The sequence below is a fragment of the Nomascus leucogenys genome, chromosome 11 (genome assembly GCF_006542625.1).
Source record: "Nomascus leucogenys isolate Asia chromosome 11, Asia_NLE_v1, whole genome shotgun sequence".
NCBI lineage: Eukaryota > Metazoa > Chordata > Mammalia > Primates > Hylobatidae > Nomascus > Nomascus leucogenys.
In genome coordinates, this window is record NC_044391.1 from 22944194 (window position 1) to 22965980 (window position 21787).

Consider the following 21787-nt stretch of genomic DNA (forward strand, 5'->3'; position numbering starts at 1 on the left):
TTTTTTTCAGTGGAGTCTCTCGCTCTGTCGCCCAGGCTGCAACCTCTGCCTCCCAGGTTCAAGCGCTTCTCCCACCTCAGCCTCCCGAGTAGCTGGGATTACAGGTGCCTGCCACCACACACAGCTAATTTTTTGTATTTTTAGTAGAGATGGAGTTTCGCTATGTTGGCCAGGCTGGTCTTGAACTCCTGACCTCAGGTGATCCACCTGCCTCAGCCTCCCAAAGTGCTGGGATTACAGGCATGAGCCACTACGCCGGGCCTCTTCTCACCTCTTTGGTTCTGTGGCTGGGCATGGGAATTAAACTAACATAAGACAGATTTACTGGAAAAGGCATAAATGTTTTAATATTTTTGTACATGCACAGGAGCCTTTGTAAGAAAAATAAAGACCCATAGAAGTTACTAGGCCCGAAAGCTTATATGTCCTTTTAAACAAAGAATAATAAATTGCAGGGATGTGACAAGACAAAGGGGCTTGGGCTAAGGCTGGCAAATTGTGGGAAAGTGACTAAGAACCGTATGTAGAAAGTTAATGGAAAATATGGGTTATAAATTTTTGTAAGGTTTTGTTTGTAGATTCATCTCAGTGGCAACTCTGCCTCTGGCAATAATATTCTCCTCTTCCTGATACAGAAAGGGCACCTTTCACAAGGGAACTTTTATGTTCTGCTTCAAACAGAAAGAGGGTGGTCAGAGAGCCTTCCCTGCATCTGTTTTTGCTCCATTGCCTCCGGCTCAGAAGAATCAATATGCCAAAGTGGCATATTTTAGGATGGCAGGCTCTAAACACCTTCAGCATTGTTCTAAAATGAGACAACACTCTTTACCTAGTCTCCTCAACCACTTTTACAGTTGGCCCTAATCCCTGTAACAGATCTGGAAACTTATTTTTACTGTTAGAGAAACTGAGATTTAGAGGGGGGGTGGCTGAGCCACAACCCACACCCCAGAGGGCTGCTCCAAAGCCCTCCTCGAAATTGGTGCCAAGGGCAGCAGCTATAATGACAGCCAGTCCACATAGAAGTGCCTCCGTTGATCACCAATTAACAGTAAAATCTGATAATATCTCATTCCAAGGTTGTCATAAGCACTAAATGTGGTTTTGTGACATAATAGGCGTTTGTTTCTCCCCACTGCTTCCCACCACAATATATTCATCAAGACCTTTCCAAGGATACTAAGTCTAGGAAACCTGGGATCATGAAGAGAGGGCATGTTCTTCCAAGTGAGGCTGAGGAGAGACTTGTTTGTCTGGCGAGGCCTGTACTGACTAGTGACATTAAAAGAGGCGATCTGACTTCTCATACTGCTCTTGTCCCAGGCCTGCTGTTTGTCAACTGCTGGGTCCTCAGAGCCAAAACTCTTTTCCAACAGTTTTGAATTGAATAACATCCAGCTATTCGATTTTCTTCGCATTCTCTAATCGGTATACTCTTGAGTCCATAGGACTTGCAACGATATTACCCAATGGCTGAAGAATGTGCGCGTGACATCTTAGGCTGTAAAATGTCTCGATTTCAATTTCTAATACATAAATGTCAGTGGATGGCATTTTCTGAACCCCTTGTCGATGTCCGTAAATGGCATGCTCTGAATTCAACTAAATAAAAGTATAGACGCAGGGGAGGTGTAGGGGGATGTCCAAATTATAAATTTTAAGAGTGTAAAGAGGTCCTAAGTAAAATTGCCATCTTTTATTTATTTATTTTTTTTTTGAGACGGAGTCTCACTCTATCCCCCAGGCTGGAGTGCAATGGCGCAATCTTGGCTCACTGCAGCCTCCACCTCCTGCGCTCAAGAGATTCTTCTGCCGCAGCCTCCAGGGTAGCTGGGATTACCCCAGAGCCCGCCACTGAGCCCGGCTAATTTTTGTATTTTTAGTGGAGAAGGGGTTTCACCATGCTGGCCAGGCTGATCTTCAACTCCTGAGCTCAAGTAATCCGCCGGCCCTGGTCTCCCAAAGTGCTGGGATTGCAGGCGTGAGCCACCACGCCAGACCTGGATTGCCAGATTTAGCACATAAAAATACAGGACCCCCAGTTAAACGCCTCTCGGATAAACCATTATTGCATGGGATACACTCACGCTAAAAAAATTGTTCGTCGTTTACCTGAAAGTCACATTTAATTGGGCGTCCTGTATTTTACCCGGCAAATTCTAGGCCTGAGACCAAAAAGTTTGAGAACCGCGCCCCTAGGCGACAGCAAGCGGAACTGCAGCAAGCTCACAGTAATTCCGGGTGCTGCACTTCCGGTCAGGCGGTCGGGCTGCGGGGCCCTGGGGCCAGCTCGCCGCCGGAAGTCTCCGCGTCCCAGCCGACCAGATCCCGTTCCCCGTCCTGCTTCCCAGTGCCTCGGGCCTCCCGGGGCTGGTGCTGGGCGCCGAGCCAGCGGAGCCGGCGGAACCCGCTTCCCGCCTTCACGGGTTAGCGCCAGCGGCCTGGTCCCTTCACGGGCAGCTCGGTGCCGTCGCCCTCACAGCTCTTCCTATCGCCAGGAGTGGCGGGCCGACCACGGGGCGGCCGGGCTACCGTCCGCCATTCCCGTGTCTCTGCGCCCGCGGGGGCCGCCCGAGCCGGCCACCATGCCGCTGGGCCTGAAGCCCACCTGCAGCGTATGCAAGACCACGTCGTCCTCCATGTGGAAGAAGGGAGCGCAGGGGGAGATCCTCTGCCATCATTGCACTGGCCGGGGCGGCGCGGGCAGCGGGGGCGCAGGCTCGGGGGCGGCTGGAGGGACTGGGGGCAGCGGCGGCAGCGGCGGCGGCGGCTTCGGCGGGGCGACCTTCGCCAGCACCTCCGCCACCCCTCCGCAGAGCAACGGGGGCGGGGGCGGCAAGCAGGTGAGCTCCTCCGGCCTCTCCCGCCGGCGGAGGCCGACCAGGCGCTAGGCGGGAGGGGACAGGCTAGCTGGCAGCGGGCGGGCCCGGGCTTCCCGGATCGCCGTGCTCCTGCCGGCTGGAACGTCCCTCCCCACCTCCTACTGAGATCTTTCGTTTGGCCCATTCCGAAGCATCTGTTACTGTAAGAAATTCAAAGCAATAAGAACCGAGATGTAAAGCCCTTAAGAAAATCTCAATATACACACGTCTACACAGTCGTATACAGTGTCATGCCACAAATGCAGGCGCTGGACCTCATTCCTTGTTAAAGGTTTTGTCATATCAGGTTATGAAGTAAGATTATTATGTCATTATTGTAAATGGCAGCTTAAGTATTCCGTTGTAGGAGGCGCCATAACCTACTACGTTCTCTGGCCTTAGGGAGTAAAGTTAGTTAAGTGTTTTTCTCTATTGTAGACACAACAAATGAATAGTGTTTGTCTTGGTCAAGACTGACTCCTCCTCCCGCCTCCTGCCCTATTACAAGCAGGTCACACCTTATGGAGGCTCTGGAGACGCCTGTCCAGCGAGCTCCAAGATTCCGGATGCTGAAGTTCCGGTTTTACTTAGCCTAGTTGCTGTAATTACCTCTCTTGAAAAGCAAAAGCGCACTCTTAATTGTTAAATGCTCTTATAAAGTACATACTCTGGGATCCTTGTAAGATGATTGTATTGCAGCCTTTATACACTTTTTACTTCTTTCTCTTTTTGTTCTTTAATTTGTTTGTGTAACAGAGTAAGCAGGAAATTCACAGGAGGTCTGCTCGGCTCAGAAACACTAAATACAGATCTGCCCCGGCTGCTGAAAAGAAAGTCTCCACCAAAGGAAAAGGGAGAAGACATATATTTAAATTGAAAAATGTAAGATATTTGTGGACAGTGCCTTTTACTGTAATGACGTTGTGTGTATCCTGCCACTGCCTTCATTTCTCACCGTTGAACTTGGACTCTGCCCTTGGTAGCCCTTCCTTAGTATTCTGGGGAATGGTCCAGACTCCCCAAAAGGGAATGAGCTCTGTTGCAGGAGGCTCACTGTTTATAAAGTTAATAATACTCTTTCCTTTTTTTTTTTTTTTTTTTAGCTTTTATTTTTTCCCCTGGAAAATATAAAATAGGTTTAAAAGAAACATCAACCTTGAGCCCATTTTTTGGGGTTCTCTGTGGAAAGGAAGAGGAGAGATTATGGTTCTTGATGTGGCCAGGTACACTAAGAAAACTTTTTTTTTCATTCTTTAAAAATCTAAGTAAATATTAATACTAGAACTCATCATTTGCATATTTATTTGTTATTAAAGCCCCAGAAAATGTATCTTACTGACTTATGATGATGATGTATTTGATGAATATGAGTCAAAAATTTTGCTAAGCCTTATCTCCTCTTCTGCTCTAAGAAAAGAGATTGTTGAAAGACCTGTGCTGGAAATAGTTGAAAGCATATTTTTATTGCAATTAATTCTCAGTTTTTATAAACAAGGGATAATGTTCAAACACAGTGGACAGTGCATTATGGACTATTTTTTTAAGTCTCAGTATGATATTCTTTTCTTTCAGAACAGGAATGTTTCACCTACCCATAAAGACGTTTCTGAAGTTGGGCATATTTATGTCTAAAACACAAAGGGACCCTGCATTAGACTTACGCAGATGGCAGACTATTTTCTTTTTTTTTTAAATTTAATTTAATTTTTTAAAATTTTACTTTAAGTTCTGGGATACATGTGCAGAACGTGCAGGTTTGTTACATAGGTATACATGTGCCATGGTGGTTTGCTGCACCTATCAACCCATCATCTAGGTTTTAAGCCTCGCATGCATTAGATATTTGTCCTAATGCTCTCCCTCCCCTTGCAACCCATCTCCAACAGGCCCCAGTGTGTGATGTTCCCTTCCCCAAAGTATTTTCTTATTCAGAGTAGTTGCTTCTAATTTATTTAAAATTTTTATAATTTAGTTAAGTGAGGCATTTGTTGATTACACAAAACATGTTATTGATATTTGTATCACATATGCACTTTTTTTCCTTTTAAGTGTGGTATACCATGTTCTCAGCAATTATTTCATTATCCTTTCTCTGCAACCCTTTCTTCAATGGTACTAAGCAAGACACATCTGGGGAGGCCTACTTTCTATGTTGTGGCATGAAAGTATGTATTGAAGCTTTAGTAGGGATTTCAAAAATGGTTGGATGGTAGCAAATTACTAAGAACTCTCAAAGTTTCTAAAGCCTTAGTTCCAGCTTGCTAGAAAACCGATGTTGAGTATTATGGCTAGTTCCATAGTTGAGTTGGAAAATGTCTTCGAGGAGACACTTTTTCACTTTGTATTCATCTGTACATTTTTTATTACTTGCATTCTGTCATGCTCCGGCTATTAGAGCAGGTGCATTTTTATAACTGGAATGTTTATGTGTAGTGAAGCTCTGAGAGGACTTCGCATTAGATCTCAGCAGCATAATCAGAAGCTTGTCCTTTGTCTCAGCAATTTTTAAGCTAATAGTAGCAGAAATTGCAGTGGAAATAGACTGCTTTGCCACAACATTCAGAAAATAATTTATCTTTTTATTGCAGTTCTTGTCACTGAACAATACATTTTGGTATTTCTCAAATTACAGAACTCTCATAGGGCTGGGAAAATGCCTGTAGACACATACATACTATGAATGTGCTAATGTTTTTTGTATTTTCATAGCCCATCAAAGCTCCTGAGTCAGTGTCCACTATAATCACTGCAGAATCAATCTTCTACAAGGTAAGCTTTTGTAGAGTTACTGAAGGAAGAGTTGGGCCTAGTGGGTAATGTGCCACTAAAATGTTGGATTAGTCTAAAGATCTCTGCTACTCTTTATTTGTATAAGGTGTGAATATACTTTTTGTTCTCTTCTTAGCTGTTTTCCCGCATAAGTGGCTGTTATTAAAACATCTCATCTAGAGCTGAAGTGGGAGGAGAAAGTGCCTACTGACATATGATGTGAGGATCTTAAGTATTTTTTTTTAGTGTAGATTGTAGGAATTATTCTTAAAATGCTGATTGTATAGTGTGGAGCCATGGAAGAGTCAGCCGTTAGTGTGATGGCATTGAAGAATGAGAAGGACAGAGACAGGATTTGGACTAGTAGAGGTTGTAGACTGTGGTGTCAAATGGGTAGAGTAGGCCCAGAGATTCTAACATGCCTTTAAGTGGAGTTGAGCTGAGTAAGGGCAGTAGTGAGGATTAACACCTACTAGAAATCCATAGTGAGAGGAATTCCAAGATGTTTTGATAAAAGAATGAGGAGGTCAGGTTTCCTAGGGCCAAAGTCCATGGACATCTGATACCTCAGTGAGAGAAGTGACATTGTTGTGTTTAAACCAGAAGTCTTAGGAAAGGAATTAGAACATAGACCCCCCAAGGCTCGGCGGGCCTGGCACGGCACAGGCAGCAACCATTGAAGGCTATTTGGTGTTTTGGGATCTGAACTGTCATTTAGGGGACAGTGGTGTGAGTTAGTGCTTTATACTTGACCCAGGTGGACTGAGCAACTCAAGTGACTTTGCCCTTAAGTATACTTTTTTTTAAGCCCACAATCTATATAGTCGAAGTCTGTTCCTCCCCACAGGGGTACACTGGCATTCCTCAGCAGGGCTGGGAAAAACCAACAACAACAAAAAGTCTGTACACAGGCAAACATCTCTCTTATTTTTCCAACATTTAATACATTGTTAATAAAATATCTAAAGTTTAGCAAACAGTTGCTATGTATCAGTGTCTGAGCATTTTGCATGCTTTATTTCATTCGGTTCACTCTGAGGTGGATACTACTATCCCCATTTTCTAGATGAGAACATTGAGGCACAGCGAGGTTAATTAACTTGTCCAAGATCACATAGCCAACAAGTCATGGAGTGAGGCAGTCTCATGCCAGAGCTTAAGCCTAGAGCATAGTTCCTGGCTCTACAGCTTTAGCAAGTGACTGGCTATGTGACGAGGACCAACCTCTCTAATGTCGCATCTGTAAAATAGGAATTGTAAATAGTTACTACCTCAGTGCGTCAAATGAAATCATATGTGTTAAGTACTTAGCAGAGTAAGCACTCAATGAATAGTAGGAGTTATCACATCTTCATATTTGTGCATTACTTTCACATTTCACAGATTAGGGCCAGAAGCAACTTGTCGAGCTACGGGTTTAGTGTACTAATGATTTCCATGTGTGTCTCCATGGAAAGGCGTGTGGGACCTGTTATTGTGACTGTCTGTACTTTCGTATTGTTGTCTGCCACCCATGTTTATTAAATGATAAGGACAATAATGCAACAAAGTAGTCAAGTAATGTTACAAATGCCCAGTATTGTGGTGGCTATCACAGCAGTGCCACTGGCAGGCAGCACCATGGTGGCAAGTTCAAGAGGTCACTGCCAGCCATTGAGCTAGAGCCCAGATCAGGCATGCAAGAGGAGCCTGAGTGGGAGCCACTGGGAATCACGGCCAAAAGTGTGACCACCCAAGACCCAGAATGGCTGAGTGGCCTCCCTGGAGCATGGCAGTAGCAGAACAACTCCATGAACTCAGCTCTAGTGATGCTTAAACTAGTGCTGTTCTCGTGTGTACCCCTTTTCTCCACCAGAAACCTTGAATCCTCTCAGCAAATGAGGAGACTACTCAGATCAGTGACTTAGTCCTGTTTGGTGTTATATATATGTACACAACACAGCACATATTAATAAATACCTACTATGTGCCAGGCACTGCCTACCACTGGAATCTTTCACTAAGACATTGTCTTTACTTTGCATTTCTGCCTTCACACTATGAAAGCAGATGTTTTGGATTCATATTCATTCAGCATACTTTTGAATATGCTGTGATGTGCATAATAAGCCTATGATAAGCAAGAATTCTCATTTAGAATTTGGGAATATTGATTATACATGTGGACAAAGCAAACCATAAATGCAAACTATTTATATGATAAATAACTCTGGGCTAATGGCTGGGAGGAAGGACCAGCTGTTGATGGGTAGGAACTAGCAAGTAGCAGACTGTGGCCTGCATAGACCAGACCCATCCATAGTGACCCAGATGAAACAGCCACCCTCAGACACTTGGATGAAGGGTCCACCAGGAAAAAACTCCCGGCCTATTAGGTGCTATGTTACAGTTCAGTTACTGGAAGTTATTTCCTCAAAAGTGTTTTTATGGTTGAGATACACATTCCTACAGCTTTACCTGCTGCCAAGTCCCTGTTTCAAGGGAAGCAGCAATGAATTTCACTGTTCCCGCAGTCAAGAACAGTATATCTTACCAAGAACTACACCCAGTTAAGGAGGTGCTGGATGTCATAAAGATTTGGATCAACCATTATGGGTGTTCAGAGGAGAGATTATTTCTAGCTCAAGACCCAGGGAAGAGGACATAGGATGGATACCAGAGTCATAGGGAGGATTTAACACAGGACATACACACGTTAGTTAGTTGGGTATAAAGTGGAACAGAAATGAATGAGACACAAAGCCTTGAATGCCAGAAATACTAGTAGTCCTGTTGTGGAAGGATATAAAACTCAACTGGGAGTGGAAGAGAAAGGCAGCAGTGAGTCTAGGAGATGTACAGTAGGTTGAGGTAAACATATCCTGAAGACTATAATCCAAAGATTATTTTTGGTTTGAATTTGTTTTGGTTTGAATTCATGGTATCTATTTTTCTATTTTCTTTGAATGGATGGTTAGGGAGGGTGGCATGTAGAATGCATTCTTACCAAATCAACATGATTTTCTTTTTTTTTTTTTTTTGAGACGGAGTCTCGGTCTGTCGCCCAGGCTGGAGTGCAGTGGCGCAATCTCGGCTCACTGCAAGCTCCGCCTCCCGGGTTCACGCCATTCTCCTGCCTCAGCCTCTCCAAGTAGCTGGGACTACAGGCGCCTGCCACCACGCCCGGCTAATTTTTTTGTATTTTTAGTAGAGACGGGGTTTCACCGTGGTCTCGATCTCCTGACCTCGTGATCCACCCGCCTCGGCCTCCCAAAGTGCTGGGATTACAAGCGTGAGCCACCGCGCCCGACCATCAGCATGATTTTCAAGGCAGTACAGAGAAAGACTGCTGAGCTGATGTAGGAGCTTTGGCTGCAGTTTCTGTGGCTTTCAGCAAGCTGTTTAACCTTACTGCCATGACTGGCTAACAAAGTAGGGATAATACGGAGCACAGAGGATTTTTAGGGCAGTGAAACTATTAACTCTCTTTGTATGATACTATAATGGTGGGTACATGTCATTATACATTTGCCCAACCCCATAGAATACACAGCACCAAGAGTGAACCCTAATGTGAACTCTGGTCTTTGAAGATGCTGTGTCAGTGTAGGTTCATCCGTGTAACAAGTGTACCACTCTAGTGGTGGGAGGGGGTTATTGATAATAGGGGAGGATGTGCATGTGTGGGGGCAGGGAGTATATGGGAAGTCTCTCTACTTCTGCTCAATTTTGCTGTAAACCTAAAACCTCTGCAAAAAATAAAGTCTATTTTTTAAAAAGTAGGGATAGTATTACAGCAATATAAAATCAAAATACTTTATGAACAAATGTTTTCTCCAGATGTAAACTGTCATATATGCACCCTCGCATGTGTATGTATAATTTTCATTCAAAAGTGAAACAACTTTAGAATTGGCACCAAACATATAAACACTGACACATTAGACTATCTCGAACACCTTTTACTGACCACTTTGAATACTTGCTTACCTATTAAGGTTCATTCATAGCTGTGATGTTCCTTTTTTTTTTTTTTTTTTGAGACAGAGTCTTGCTCCATTGCCCAGGCTGGAGTGCAGCGGCAAGATCTCTGCTCACCGCAAGCTCTGCCTCCCAGGTTCACGCCATTCTGCTGCCTCAACCTCCCGAGTAGCTGGGACTACAGGCGCCCACCACCACGCCCGGCTAATTTTTTTTGTATTTTTAGTAGAGACGGGGTTTCACTGTGTTAGCCAGGATGGTCTCGATCTCCTGACCTCTTGATCCGCCTGCCCCAGCCTCCCAAAGTGCTGGGATTACAGGCGTCAGCCACCGCGCCCGGCTATTTTTATTTTCAATGTGGGATTATCTTCTCTTTCCCCCAGGGAGTATATTACCAAATTGGTGATGTTGTTTCTGTGATTGATGAACAAGATGGAAAGCCCTACTACGCTCAAATCAGAGGTTTTATCCAGGACCAGTATTGCGAGAAGAGTGCAGCACTGACGTGGCTCATTCCTACCCTCTCTAGCCCCAGAGACCAATTTGATCCCGCCTCCTATATCATAGGTAAGTTTGACAAATGGCACAGGTTTTTTTTAACTTAGTTAACTCTCCAATATTATGTAAAAGAGTGTGTTAGTCAGCTTGGGCTGTCAGGACACAATATCACAGACTGAGTGGCTTAAACAACAGAAAGTCACTTTCTCACAGTTCTGGAAGCTGAAGTCCAACATCAAGGTGCTGGCAACACAGATTTCTGGGGAGGCTTTTCTTCCTGGCTTGTAGACGGCCACCTTCTTGCTGTGTCCTCACATGACCTTTCATGGAGTGAGAGCTCTTTGGTGTCTCTTCTTATAAGGACACCATTTCTGTCACATGAGGGCCCCACCCTTATGGTTTCATTTAACCTTAATTGCCTCCCTAAAGGTCTCATCTCCAAGTACCATCACATTGGGGTTTAGGGCTTCAACCCCTAAACCCCTAAATTTGGAGGGTGGCGGGGGGGATGCAATTCAGTCCATAACAAAAAAAGCATGAGTATTATTAAGTACAAAAAAATTAGAGAGCTTTATAGAAAATACGAGGCATTTTATGTAGCTGGAGTGAGTGCTATCAGTTATTTTGAGTTAGAGCAATGTGCATCTACTAAGAAGTGACATGGATAAGATTTTTTCAGAGTGACCCAGGGTTAAACTGTACTACAAGAATTTATTGCCCACTCGGTTATTTAGGTTACTTATTTATACAAACCTATTCAAAAATAATTTAGAAAAGAACTATCCCAGTTATTCCATACTTGCAAATTCTCAGTATACATGCCTCTGCATGCTACACATGTCATCTTAGGCCTTTATAGTATAAAGGCTGATAGTTGAAAGGGCAGCTGCTGTGCTTTTGTTAATTTCAAAGCTGCCAAAACAGTTTTGACATAGGCTCACAAGAATTTACTGATTAATACAATTTTAAAAGTTTTCAGATTTTTAAAGTTACTTCAGACTTCTTAATCTTTCTGCAGTGAGCATGCATCATTACTTTTGCATCCTGAGAACAAGCGTAAGTGTTTTTTTGGAGAGAACTCCAGGGACAAATAATATACCACTGTTATTCTCACCTGTATGTCAAGTTTGATACGTTACCAAACAATTCTAGCCTTCTGCTTATAAGTACATAGAATTTTTATTTACCTTATCTATGGATCAGGATCCCACAGAGGCAGTGGTGTATCAGAATCACATTCGGGATTCCTCTACTGCCTCCTCTTTCTAATCCCCAGATTCTGATATGCATCCTTGTCCTACAGTGAGGCAGCATGGCATAAGGTCAGAACACCAGTTCTGGAGCCAGACTGTCTGGGTTCACAGCCCGCCATTTACCAGCCGTGTGACTTTGGCAAATTTCTTAGTCTCTCTTGCCTCACTTTCCTCATATGTAAAATGGGAATAATAATAGTGCCTACCTCAGAAGGTTGCTGTGAGGAATGAAGGTATTGATATATGTAAACTTAGAACAGTGTGGGTACAAAATAAACACGATGCAAGTGTTCAATCACTGTTTTGGGGAGAATGCCATATTCTATAAGCCGTTAAAGAAGAAAAAATGATTAAGAATAATTTCAAAGTAATGCATTTTTCAAGGGCTAATGCCAGGTTGCTCCCAGAGTGGTCTCTCCCAGTGTCTAGAAATTTTAACATCTTATGAAAATGATATATATGGTCAAAAATGTATTTAACCTTTCCCTTGGCTGCCTTCCAGGGCCAGAGGAAGATCTTCCAAGGAAGATGGAATACTTGGAATTTGTTTGTCATGCACCTTCTGAGTATTTCAAGTCACGGTCATCACCATTTCCCACAGTTCCCACCAGACCAGAGAAAGGCTACATATGGACTCATGTTGGGCCTACTCCTGCAATAACAATTAAGGAAACAGTTGCCAACCATTTGTAGTTCATAAATTAAAACTGGGTTTCCAGGCCTGGTGTGGTGGCTCACGCCTGTAGTCCCAGCTATTGCACCACTGCTCTCCAAGCTGGGCAATGGAGTGAGATTCTCTCTCTTAAAAAACACAAAAAAACTGGATTTCCAGTTCTCTAATATTCTTAGTACCACAAGATATGTCATAGGTATCTTTAAATGAAATTCTTAGATGGAAAAGTGACTAAAAAGTTTTTTTCCTACTACCTAGTAATCATTAGATTGTTTATTACTGGTCACTTAAATTAAAAGGGATAGGGCCAGGCGTAGTGGCTTATGCCTGTAATCCCAGCACTTTGGGAGGCCGAGGCAGGCGGATCACCTGAGGTCGGGAAGTGGATCACCTGAGGTCAGGAGTTTGAGACCAGCCTGGCCAACATGGTGAAACCCCATCTCTACTAAAAATACAAAAATTAGCCAGGTGTGGTGGCATGTGCCTGTAATCCCAGCTATTTGGGAGGCTGAGGCAGGAGAATCGCCTAAACCCAGGAGGTGGAGGTTGCAGTGAGCCAAGATTGCACCGCTGTGCTCCAGCCTGGGCAACAGAGTGAGACTCTTGTCTCGAAAAAAAAAAAAAAGTCTGGGCACAGTGGCTCACGCCTTTAATCCCAGCACTTTGGGAGGCTGAGGCAGATGGATCAGTTTGGGAGTTCAAGACCAGCCTAGCCAGCATGGTAAAACCCTGTCTCTACTAAAAATACAAAAATTAGCCAGGCGTAGTGGCGCACATCTGTAGTCCCAGCTACTCAGGAGGCTGAGGCAGGAGAATTGGTTGAACCCAGGAGGTGGAGGTTGCAGTGAGCAGAGTTCGTGCCACTGCACTCCAGCCTGGGTGACAGAGCAAGACTCCGTCTCAAAAAAACAAAAAATTAAAAGGGATAGAATATAATGAAATGTACTTTGAACTTAAATTATATTCTATATGTGTATCTTCCTAGGCAAAAGCTGTAATTTCCAGAGAGACCATTAGGAACAGGTAGTATCTATTTTTCTCCATTATTTATTTCTAGAAACTCGTAAAATGGATTGTATTTTTCTATAAGAACAAAATATTAATTAAGGTATAGATGACTGACCAAGGGCTTAATCAAATAAAATGACTAACAGTATCTATCATAAAGCCACACAGGCCTTATGTTCACATCTCAAAAATGCTGTGACAGCTTTTTGGCTGCTTTAACCATAAGAAAAGTGATTGGTGGATGATTTTATTAGCCCAGGCTTTTAAAAACTCCATCTAGGCCAGGCGCGGTGGCTCACGCCTGTAATCCCGGCACTTTGGGAGGCCTGAGTGGATGGATCACTTGAGGTCAGCGGGTTCAGGACCAGCCTGGCCAACATGATGAAACCCTGTCTCTACTAAATATACAAAAATTAGTTGGGTGTTATGGTGCATGCCTGTAATCCCAGCTACTCGGGAGGCTGAGGCAGGAGAATTGCTTGAACTTGCAGTAAGCTGAGTTCGTGCCACTGCACTCCAGCCTGGGTGATAGAGCAAGACTGTCTCAAAAAAAAAAAAAAAACAAAAAAACTTTCATTTAATCCTTCTGTAGCAAACAGGCATTCAGAACCATTTCATTGATCTTAATAAAGCTGCTCTTTACTGTTTCTAGTCAAAAATGAGACTTCCGATCAAACCATAAGATTTTATACTGCAGATAGTCAGCTTCACCAAAGCCACAGAGGAAACATGTTGAGATCAGGCTTCCCGCTTGATAGTTTCTTGACTACCATTAAAATGAAGATTGGGAGGTCATGAAAGTCATTGGTAGGCCATTAGCATTCATATCTTTAAAACATCTACCCTAAACCATCTGCTGTGGACCCATAATAAGAAGCCTGTTGTATATGAAATTGTCTAGAATTCAGGTGCAGGTCTTTGCCAGTTAAGTAAGGGAGCAACATGTAAAATGGAGGAGTGGGGTGTACTCACTTGCCTCCTCCTCTGTCCTGATTTAACGAGCATTTTTTAACCCTGGGAAAATTTGCAGAATCTAAGTTGATTGTAATGATTTTGAGCTGCAGCGGCTTTAACTCTTACCCTTTTTCCACATAGTTACGGTTTTTGAGTTGGAAAGAAAACAACTGTAGGTAGCTACACGTACATAATTATCTCTTTATTCACAAAGGGTACAGTAAAATTGATTGTAAATAACTTTTGAAGTGCTGATATTCAAAACTTTTGGATTAAAATGTATTTTTCACAGTGTATTTACTTTGGATGTATTTATTTCATTTAAACAATTTAAATCGGGCTCTTTAACCAAAAATGGTATTTAAAACCAAAACAGAATAGTACTTAGAATTTGGAGTAGAGGCCGGGCACAGTGGCTCACGCCTGTAATCCCAGCACTTTGGAATGCTGAGGTAGGCGGATCACCTGAGGTCAAGAGTTCAAGACCAGCCTGGTCAACATCGTGAAACCGTGTCTCTACTAAAAATACAAAAATTAGCCAGGTGTGGTGGCGTCCGCCTATAATCCCAGCTAGTCTACTCGGGAGGCTGAGGCAGGAGAATCGCTGGAACTCAGGAAGCAGAGACTGCAGTGAGCTGAGATCACGCCACTGCACTCCAGCCTGGGTGACAGGGCATGACTCCATCTCAAAAAAAAAAAAAATTTGGAGTAGATTCATCATTAATAAGTAATAGATTTTAGGAAAATCAAAAAATGGCTAATAAAATGAACACAATGTAAAATATTTATTAAAATGTAGACTTTAAAAAATCTATAAATTGATCATCTGTTTATAAATTGGTAGATGGTTGTGTACCATCTTTTAAAATAAAGATTGAATTTCACCCAGTGTGATGGTTCCCATTGCTTACATTTCTCCTGCTGATGCTGGACCTGATATGGCCCTGGTCTGTGTTCCCAGCCTTGTCTCTTCATTACCACTAAAATCTTTCCCCTGTATACCTGCCTAATTTTTCTGGCTCTGAGCCCTTGTTCATACTGTTCTCTCCAATTCTACCTTCCAAAGGCCTTTCTTAACACCTTCAGATTCTTTCTTTGAGACCTTTCCAGATTCCCGTGCCTTTTTGAAATCAACCTCTATCCTATTGTCATCACATTTAAGTTTCTACTTCCATCATCCTCACTCCTATCCCTTTGTTCCTGGGAGGGCAGGGATGCTGTGTTTTATTTACTCATCTTTGTAACTTCCACATAACTTAACCCAGGTTCTTGCTTATGGGAGATGCTGAGTGTAGGGTCTGAATTAGATACTGTTAACTAAAATGCTTGTTGATATTTTAGTTATTAATATTAACTTTGGCTGAAACTTGTGAATAGTCAAGTAAAATTTAGATTGTTATATTCTGTGTTAGTATTAGATTGTTTTTAAGATTGTTTTAAACAAGATGTTTTTAAGATGAGTTTTAAATAGTTCTCAACACAAATAAAGCCCAATATGAGTATTTGAAAGAAATTATCCCAAACCATTCCAGTTCCTGGCTGTGAAAGGCTTTTCCAGGCCTAATAAGTTTTCCTCTTCAGCCATAAGTAGGTGAAATCAAATGAACAATAGAGGGAAATGTATTTATTTGCTTTATACACATGCATGTGTGTTGTGTCTACATATAAACATTGCACACGCTTAGAAGGAAGTTTCTGTCATGCCTAGAAAAGGGAGAGGCATTTTTGTGGATTTTGTCTGGCTGCCCTGGGCATGTTTGAAGAACTGTGCTGTTTACTTCATACCAGGTGTGTGAGCCATACCTTTGGTAGGAGGGTATACCTCCTACAGCCAAGAAATATAAGCCAGGAGAAGGTCTGTGCCGAGAGAAGGAACCCAAATGACCCACAAGAGGTGGGCCATTAATTATTGGGTCAGATGCACAAATGCACGGTAATTTATTTAAGCACCTCTTAATGGTGACCCACAAGGAAGATTGCTAGTAATAGCGGAAAGGTTCACAATAAAAGAAAAAAGCAGAATGTAGAACTGTATGATAGCAATTCTGCAAACAAGAAGCATCTTTTATAAAAGATGGAAGGAGCCCAGGCACAGTAGCTCATGCCTGTAATCCCAGCGCTTTAGGAGGCTGAGGTGGAGGATCACTTGAGCTGCAGTGACCCATGATTGTGCCACCACTCCAGCCTGGGTGACAGAAGTGAGACGTTCTCTCAAAAAAAAAAAAAAAGATGGAAATTCCTCCAGAATTTTAACATGTCAACAGAGGTTTTCTGCAGCTGCTTTTTTCAGCTTTATACTTCACAGTATTTTCCAAGTTTTCTCTAGCAAGCAGTGTTTTCCAAATTTTTTACAATAAGCACACACACACACACACACATTTGTTTGCATACTGCCCAACTGGTGGTGAACAACCACTGGCTTTTAGTCTATACATATCTAGAATATTTTATAAATAGTAGTTCTTAAACCCTTGAAAGGAAGTAAATGACCAGCTGAGGAAATAAAGTCAGTGATTTCGTTATTTTCCTATATTCACATCATGATTCTAGGAAGGAACTTGGGAGTGACTTCCTTCAGCTTCAGCCACTCCTGGGCCAGGCGCATGTTTAGCTCTGTGGTAAAGGTCACCAGCTTCTTCTGCAGGGTGCCTGTGTCATCTGAATTGGAGGTTTGGTGAGGGTAAGAGACTGATGTAGGTTCGAGTTTTTCTTTCCTGTCCTCCACTTGAAATCTGTCTTCCCTTCCAGACTGCCTGCCCTGCTGACTTAAGGCCCCAACACCAAACACAGAAGCAACAGCCTTACACAGAGCGTTCAGCAAGCTCCCACGATTGTGTAAGGTAAAGTTTCCTTTATAGATTCTTTATTCTATATTGCTCCTAGTGGTTCTGTTTCTTTGATCAAATTCTGGCTGATAACAGTTGCTGAGACTCTGAAAGAGAAGGCAAGGAACTACTGTTTCTCATTATAAACTGTTTAGAATTATTTGGCCATCTTATTTTTGCTATGAATATGTAGTACTTTGATACATTTTTTAAATTAAAAAGTAATGAAAGAGATCACATAGGGAAAGATAGATTGGATTATTTTTAAAGTTTATATACTAAATTGAAAAGCAAAGAATAAAACGGGAGAAGCAGCTCCCTCATGTGGCTGTTGGCAGGAAGCTTCCATTCCTCTCTGTGGGCCTCCACAGGTTTGCTCACAGCAAATGATCCGTGACAGAAAGACGCAAGTGCAGTTGCACCCAAGATGGAAGCCACCATCTTTTCTATAACCTAATCTGAAAGAAGGGACATACCAGCACTTCTGCCATATGCTGTTGGGTCACACAGACCAACTCTGGTACAGTGTGAACACAGGACCACACAAGGGCGTGAATTCCAAGGGCAGAGACCACTAGGGACCACCTCAGAGGCACAGAGGGACACCCTATCCAGCTGGTGGCTGATGTAAATTAACATAGCTTTTTAGAATAGGAAAATGTATCTATAATCTTAAAAGTATTAAAAGTACTTCTTGATCCAGTAATTTCATTTCTAAGAATCCATGCTAAGAGGATTTAAAATGTGGACCAAAAAATGGGTATAAAAAGAGGTTGTTTCTGGTATTTAAAGTTGTGAAAAACCAGAAACAATCTAAAGGTCCAACAATAGGAAAATGAATTTTGATATTTTTCTAATAGAATTTTATGCAGTCATCAGAAATACCATTTACAAATAATTTTTAATAACACAAAAAAATGTTTATAAAATGTTTAGTGTAAAACCTGGACACACCTACATAATGATTCTGATTTTGTAAAAAAACAAAAACAAAAACAAAACACACACATATACACATGCATACATATGCATATAAAGAAAACTGGAACAAACAAAATAACAAGCATAGTTGGAATTACAGTCATTTTAATATTCTTTATGCTTTTAAAAATTTTGAAGTTTGTATTACCAGCATCCACTACTTATGTAATCAGGAAAAAAATACAACTTTAAAATAGATATTTAGGTCCAAAGATGGTAATCTAAATGGTGTTACAGGCTGAATGTGTGCCCGATCCCCTTGCCCCAAGTTCATATGTTAAAGCCCTGGCCCCCAAGGCAATGGTATTAGGGGAGTAGGGCCTTTGGGAGGTAATCAGATTTCGACGAGGTCATGAGGGTGGAGCCCCCATAGTGGAATTAGTGCCCTTTTAGGAAGAGGAGAACAGACCAAAGCCTTCCTTTCTCTCCTCACTATGTAAGAAGACAGCCAGAAGGTGGCCACAGCCAGGAAGAGAGCTCTCACCAGAACCCAAATCTGCCAGCACCTTGGTCTTGGGTTCTCAGCATCCAGAACTGTGAGAAATGAATGTGTGTTGTTCAAACCACTCAGGCTGTGGTATTTTGTTACAGCAGCCCGAGCTGACAGAGATAGATAGAAACAACACAAGGACCCTTCAGCAGACGAATGGATGATCAAAACGTGGTGAGTTCGTGCAGTGGGATATTATTCAGCCATAGAAGGAATGAAATTCTGATACATGCTATAATGATGAACCTTGAAAACATGCTAATGGAAATAAGCCAAACTTAAAAGGACAGATATTGCCGGGCGCGGTGGCTCACGCTTGTAATCCCAGCACTTTGGGAGGCCGAGGCGGGCGGATCGCGAGGTCAGGAGATCGAGACCACAGTGAAACCCCGTCTCTACTAAAAATACAAAAAAATTAGCCGGGCGTGGTGGCGGGCGCCTGTAGTCCCAGCTACTCGGAGAGGCTGAGGCAGGAGAATGGCATGAACCTGGGAGGCGGAGATTGCAGTGAGCCGAGATTGCGCCACTGCACTCCAGCCTGGGCGACAGATCGAGACTCTGTCTCAAAAAAAAAAAAAAAAAAACACACACACACAAAAAAAAAAAAAAAAAAAAAAAAAAAAAAAAAAAAGGACAGATATTGTATAATTCCACTTATATGAGTTAGTTACCTAGAATAGGCAAATTATGTCATAGAGACAGAACATTAGAGGTTACCAGGGTTGGGGGAAGAGGGGTATTATGGGTACAAATTTTCTGTTTGGAGTGATTTTGAAAAAATTTTCAAATGGGTAGTGACAGTAATCAACACGATGAATGTACTTAATGACACTAAATTGTACACTTAAAAATGGTTAATACCGGGCTGGCACGGTGGCTTATGCCTGTAATCCCAGCACTTTAGGAGGCCAAGGCAGGTGGATCATGAGGTCAGGAGATTGAGACCATTCTGGCTAACATGGTGAAACCCCGTCTCTACTAAAAAATACAAAAAAAAAAAAAAAGCCGGGCATGGTGGCGGGTGCCTGTAGTCCCAGCTACTCGGGAGGCTGAGGCAGGAGAACGGTGTGACCCGGGAGGTGGAGCTTGCAGTGAGCTGAGATCGCGTCACTGCACTCCAGCCTGGGCAACAGAGCCAGATTCCGTCTCAAAAAAAAAAAAAAAAAAGTTGATGCCTGGGTGCGGTGGCTCACGCCTGTAATCCCAGAACTTTGGGAGGCCAAGGCAGGCAGACCAGAAATCAGTTGAGGTCAGGAGTTAAGGACCAGCCTGGCCAACATGGCGAAACCCCATCTCTATTAAAAATACAAAAATTAGTCCAGCGTGGTGGTGGGTGCCTGTAGTCCCAGCTGTTGGGAGGATGAGGCCTAGGAATTGCTTGAACCCAGGAGGCAGAGGTTGCAGTGAGTTGAGATTGCGCCACTGCACTCCAGCCTGGGTGACAGAGCGAGACTTCGTCTCAAAAAAAAGGTTAAAATTGTAAGTTTTGTTGTGCATATTTTACCATAATCTTTAAAAAATAGACATATAGGAGATAAAGTCAACAGAATTTAATAACCAGTTTTAAATAGAGACTGAGTGAGAAGGATGAATTAAGGAAGACGTTGAGTACAACTTTGTGGTAGGTGAAAAAATCTTAAAAATTACATGGGCAAAGATCCTACTTGATTCTTATAATTTAAAAATCTCCCAGTTAGTAAACAAGGCTAGGTGGAGATTTGCAGGTGTTGTGAGGTGTTTGTTCTGTTTTGTAATGTGAGGACTGTGAGCCATCTTCTGGACTTGAATATCCATTAGATAATTGAAAATAGGATTTGAGAACTCTGTAGACGTGCAATGCAGTAACAAAACTCTGCACCCAGTTGATTTCTGTCTCCTAATTTAATGCTTTTATGGGACAAACTGTGAGGCAGGTGGGCAAGATGGGCAGCCATGTTTTTGTGGGTTTCTGGCCTGTGGGCCAGCCTCAGTGCTCACTCTGAGGTCATGTCCAAACTTAGAACACATTCAGGCCTTCCACAGTCAAGGCTCCCTTTCTCAACTCTGGTCCTCTGCACAAATATCCGAAGCCTAGAAATAATAATTATCTGTCCTTGTGTCTTGCATTATGAAAATCTAGGAAAGGGCCTTGGGAATTAAGAAGAATGGAAAAACTGGTCTAACTGCTGCATGCTTCAGCTTACAGGGGAATCACTGAAATGAGGACAGGCCATAAAAGGACAACCAGAAGAGTGGCTGCAGCAAAGGCGTCGTTTTTCAGAGCAAGCTAGAGAATCCTGCCAGCGTCCTCAGGCAGGGCCCCTGGGCACAGAGGTTAGGCAAGGGAGTGTCCCAGCATGTTGATGCCCTGAGCATCAGAATAATGCAATAGAGGAGCTTCCAAAGAGTTAATGTCAGGTTTTGTAAGCTGAACATTTCTAGGCAAATAAAATTTGATTTTGTGAGTAAAGCTCATTTCTTCAACTCCAGTGCGATTCTCATAGATTGATAGTGGCTTGTGATCCAGATAAAGAAAACAATTTTTCAAAGATTCATATTCTTCGTAGACATACGGATTTAGAGACCATCTAATCTAACTCCCTCATTCTACAGATAGGAAAAATGAGGCCTAAAGAAGTTAAGAAAATACCATGGAAATGTCACTGCTGAACTGCCATACGTAAGATCCGAAAGAAATTAGGTAAATGCTACTGTGAGAAATACAGTACTAGGTCCAAAGAATCTAATACAAATTAAAAATCTAAATGTTACTTCTAAAGCATCCCTGCACATAGCTGAACTTACATAGTTTCATTTTCTTTCTTTTCTGTTGAAGAAGAGGCAATTGGCTGGGTGCAGTGGCTCACGCCTGTAATCCTGGCACTTTGGGAGGCCAAGGCGGGTGGATTACCTGAGGTCAGGAGTTTGAGACCAGCCTGGCCAACATGGTGAAACCCCATCTCTACTAATATAAAAATTAGCCGGCTGTGGTGGCGGGTGCCTGTGATCCCAGCTACTCCAGAGGCTGAGGCAGGAGAATCACTTGAACCTGGGAGGTGGAGGTTGCAGTGAGCCAAGATCACGCCATTGCACTCTAGCCTGGGTGACAAGAGGAAACTCCATCTCAAAAAAAGAAAAAAAAAAAGCAATCACTAACCTGTGTTGTTTATTAAACATAACAAACCGGCATGAAGTAATTACCAAACTATAAACAAAAAAGCTACAATCTGCCAGGCATGGTGGCTCATGCCTGTAATCCCAGCACTTTGGGAGGCCGAGGCAGGTGGATCACCTGAGGCCTGGAGTTCAAGACCAGCCTGGTCAACATGGTGAAACCTCGTCTCTACTAAAAATACAAAAATTAGCCCGGCATGGTGGCACGTCCCTGTAATCCCAGCTACTCAGGAGGCTGAGGCAGGAGAATCGCTTGAACCTGGGCAGTGGAGGTTGCAGTGAGCCAAGATCGCGCCATTGTACTCCAGCCTGGGCCGACAGAGTGAGACTCGGTCTCAAAAAAAAAGAAAAAAGAAAAAAAA

At 42.8% G+C, this 21787-nt stretch overlaps 1 protein-coding gene across 6 annotated transcripts in view; it reads left to right on the top strand.

The window, feature by feature from the left end:
• The first annotated feature begins 2236 nt into the window (after nt 1-2236).
• Nucleotides 2237-21787, top strand: part of GATAD1 (GATA zinc finger domain containing 1) — a 48126-nt gene continuing 28575 nt past the window's right edge. For 2 of the 6 annotated variants that reach the window (XR_004032242.1, XR_004032244.1), the window contains exons 1-7: nt 2237-2843; nt 3618-3743; nt 5571-5630; nt 9974-10157; nt 11844-11980; nt 13000-13037; nt 16725-16816. Coding sequence is in view for 3 of the 6 variants with exons in the window: in XM_012510463.2 (XP_012365917.2) it covers nt 2586-2843; nt 3618-3743; nt 5571-5630; nt 9974-10157; nt 11844-12034 (819 nt within the window). In the remaining 3 variants the exon portion in view is untranslated. Of the gene's footprint in view, nt 2844-3617; nt 3744-5570; nt 5631-9973; nt 10158-11843; nt 14271-16724; nt 16817-18373; nt 18447-21787 lie in introns of those variants that run through there. The other 4 variants (XR_004032243.1, XM_030822085.1, XM_012510463.2 and 1 more) reach the window with 4 other exon arrangements.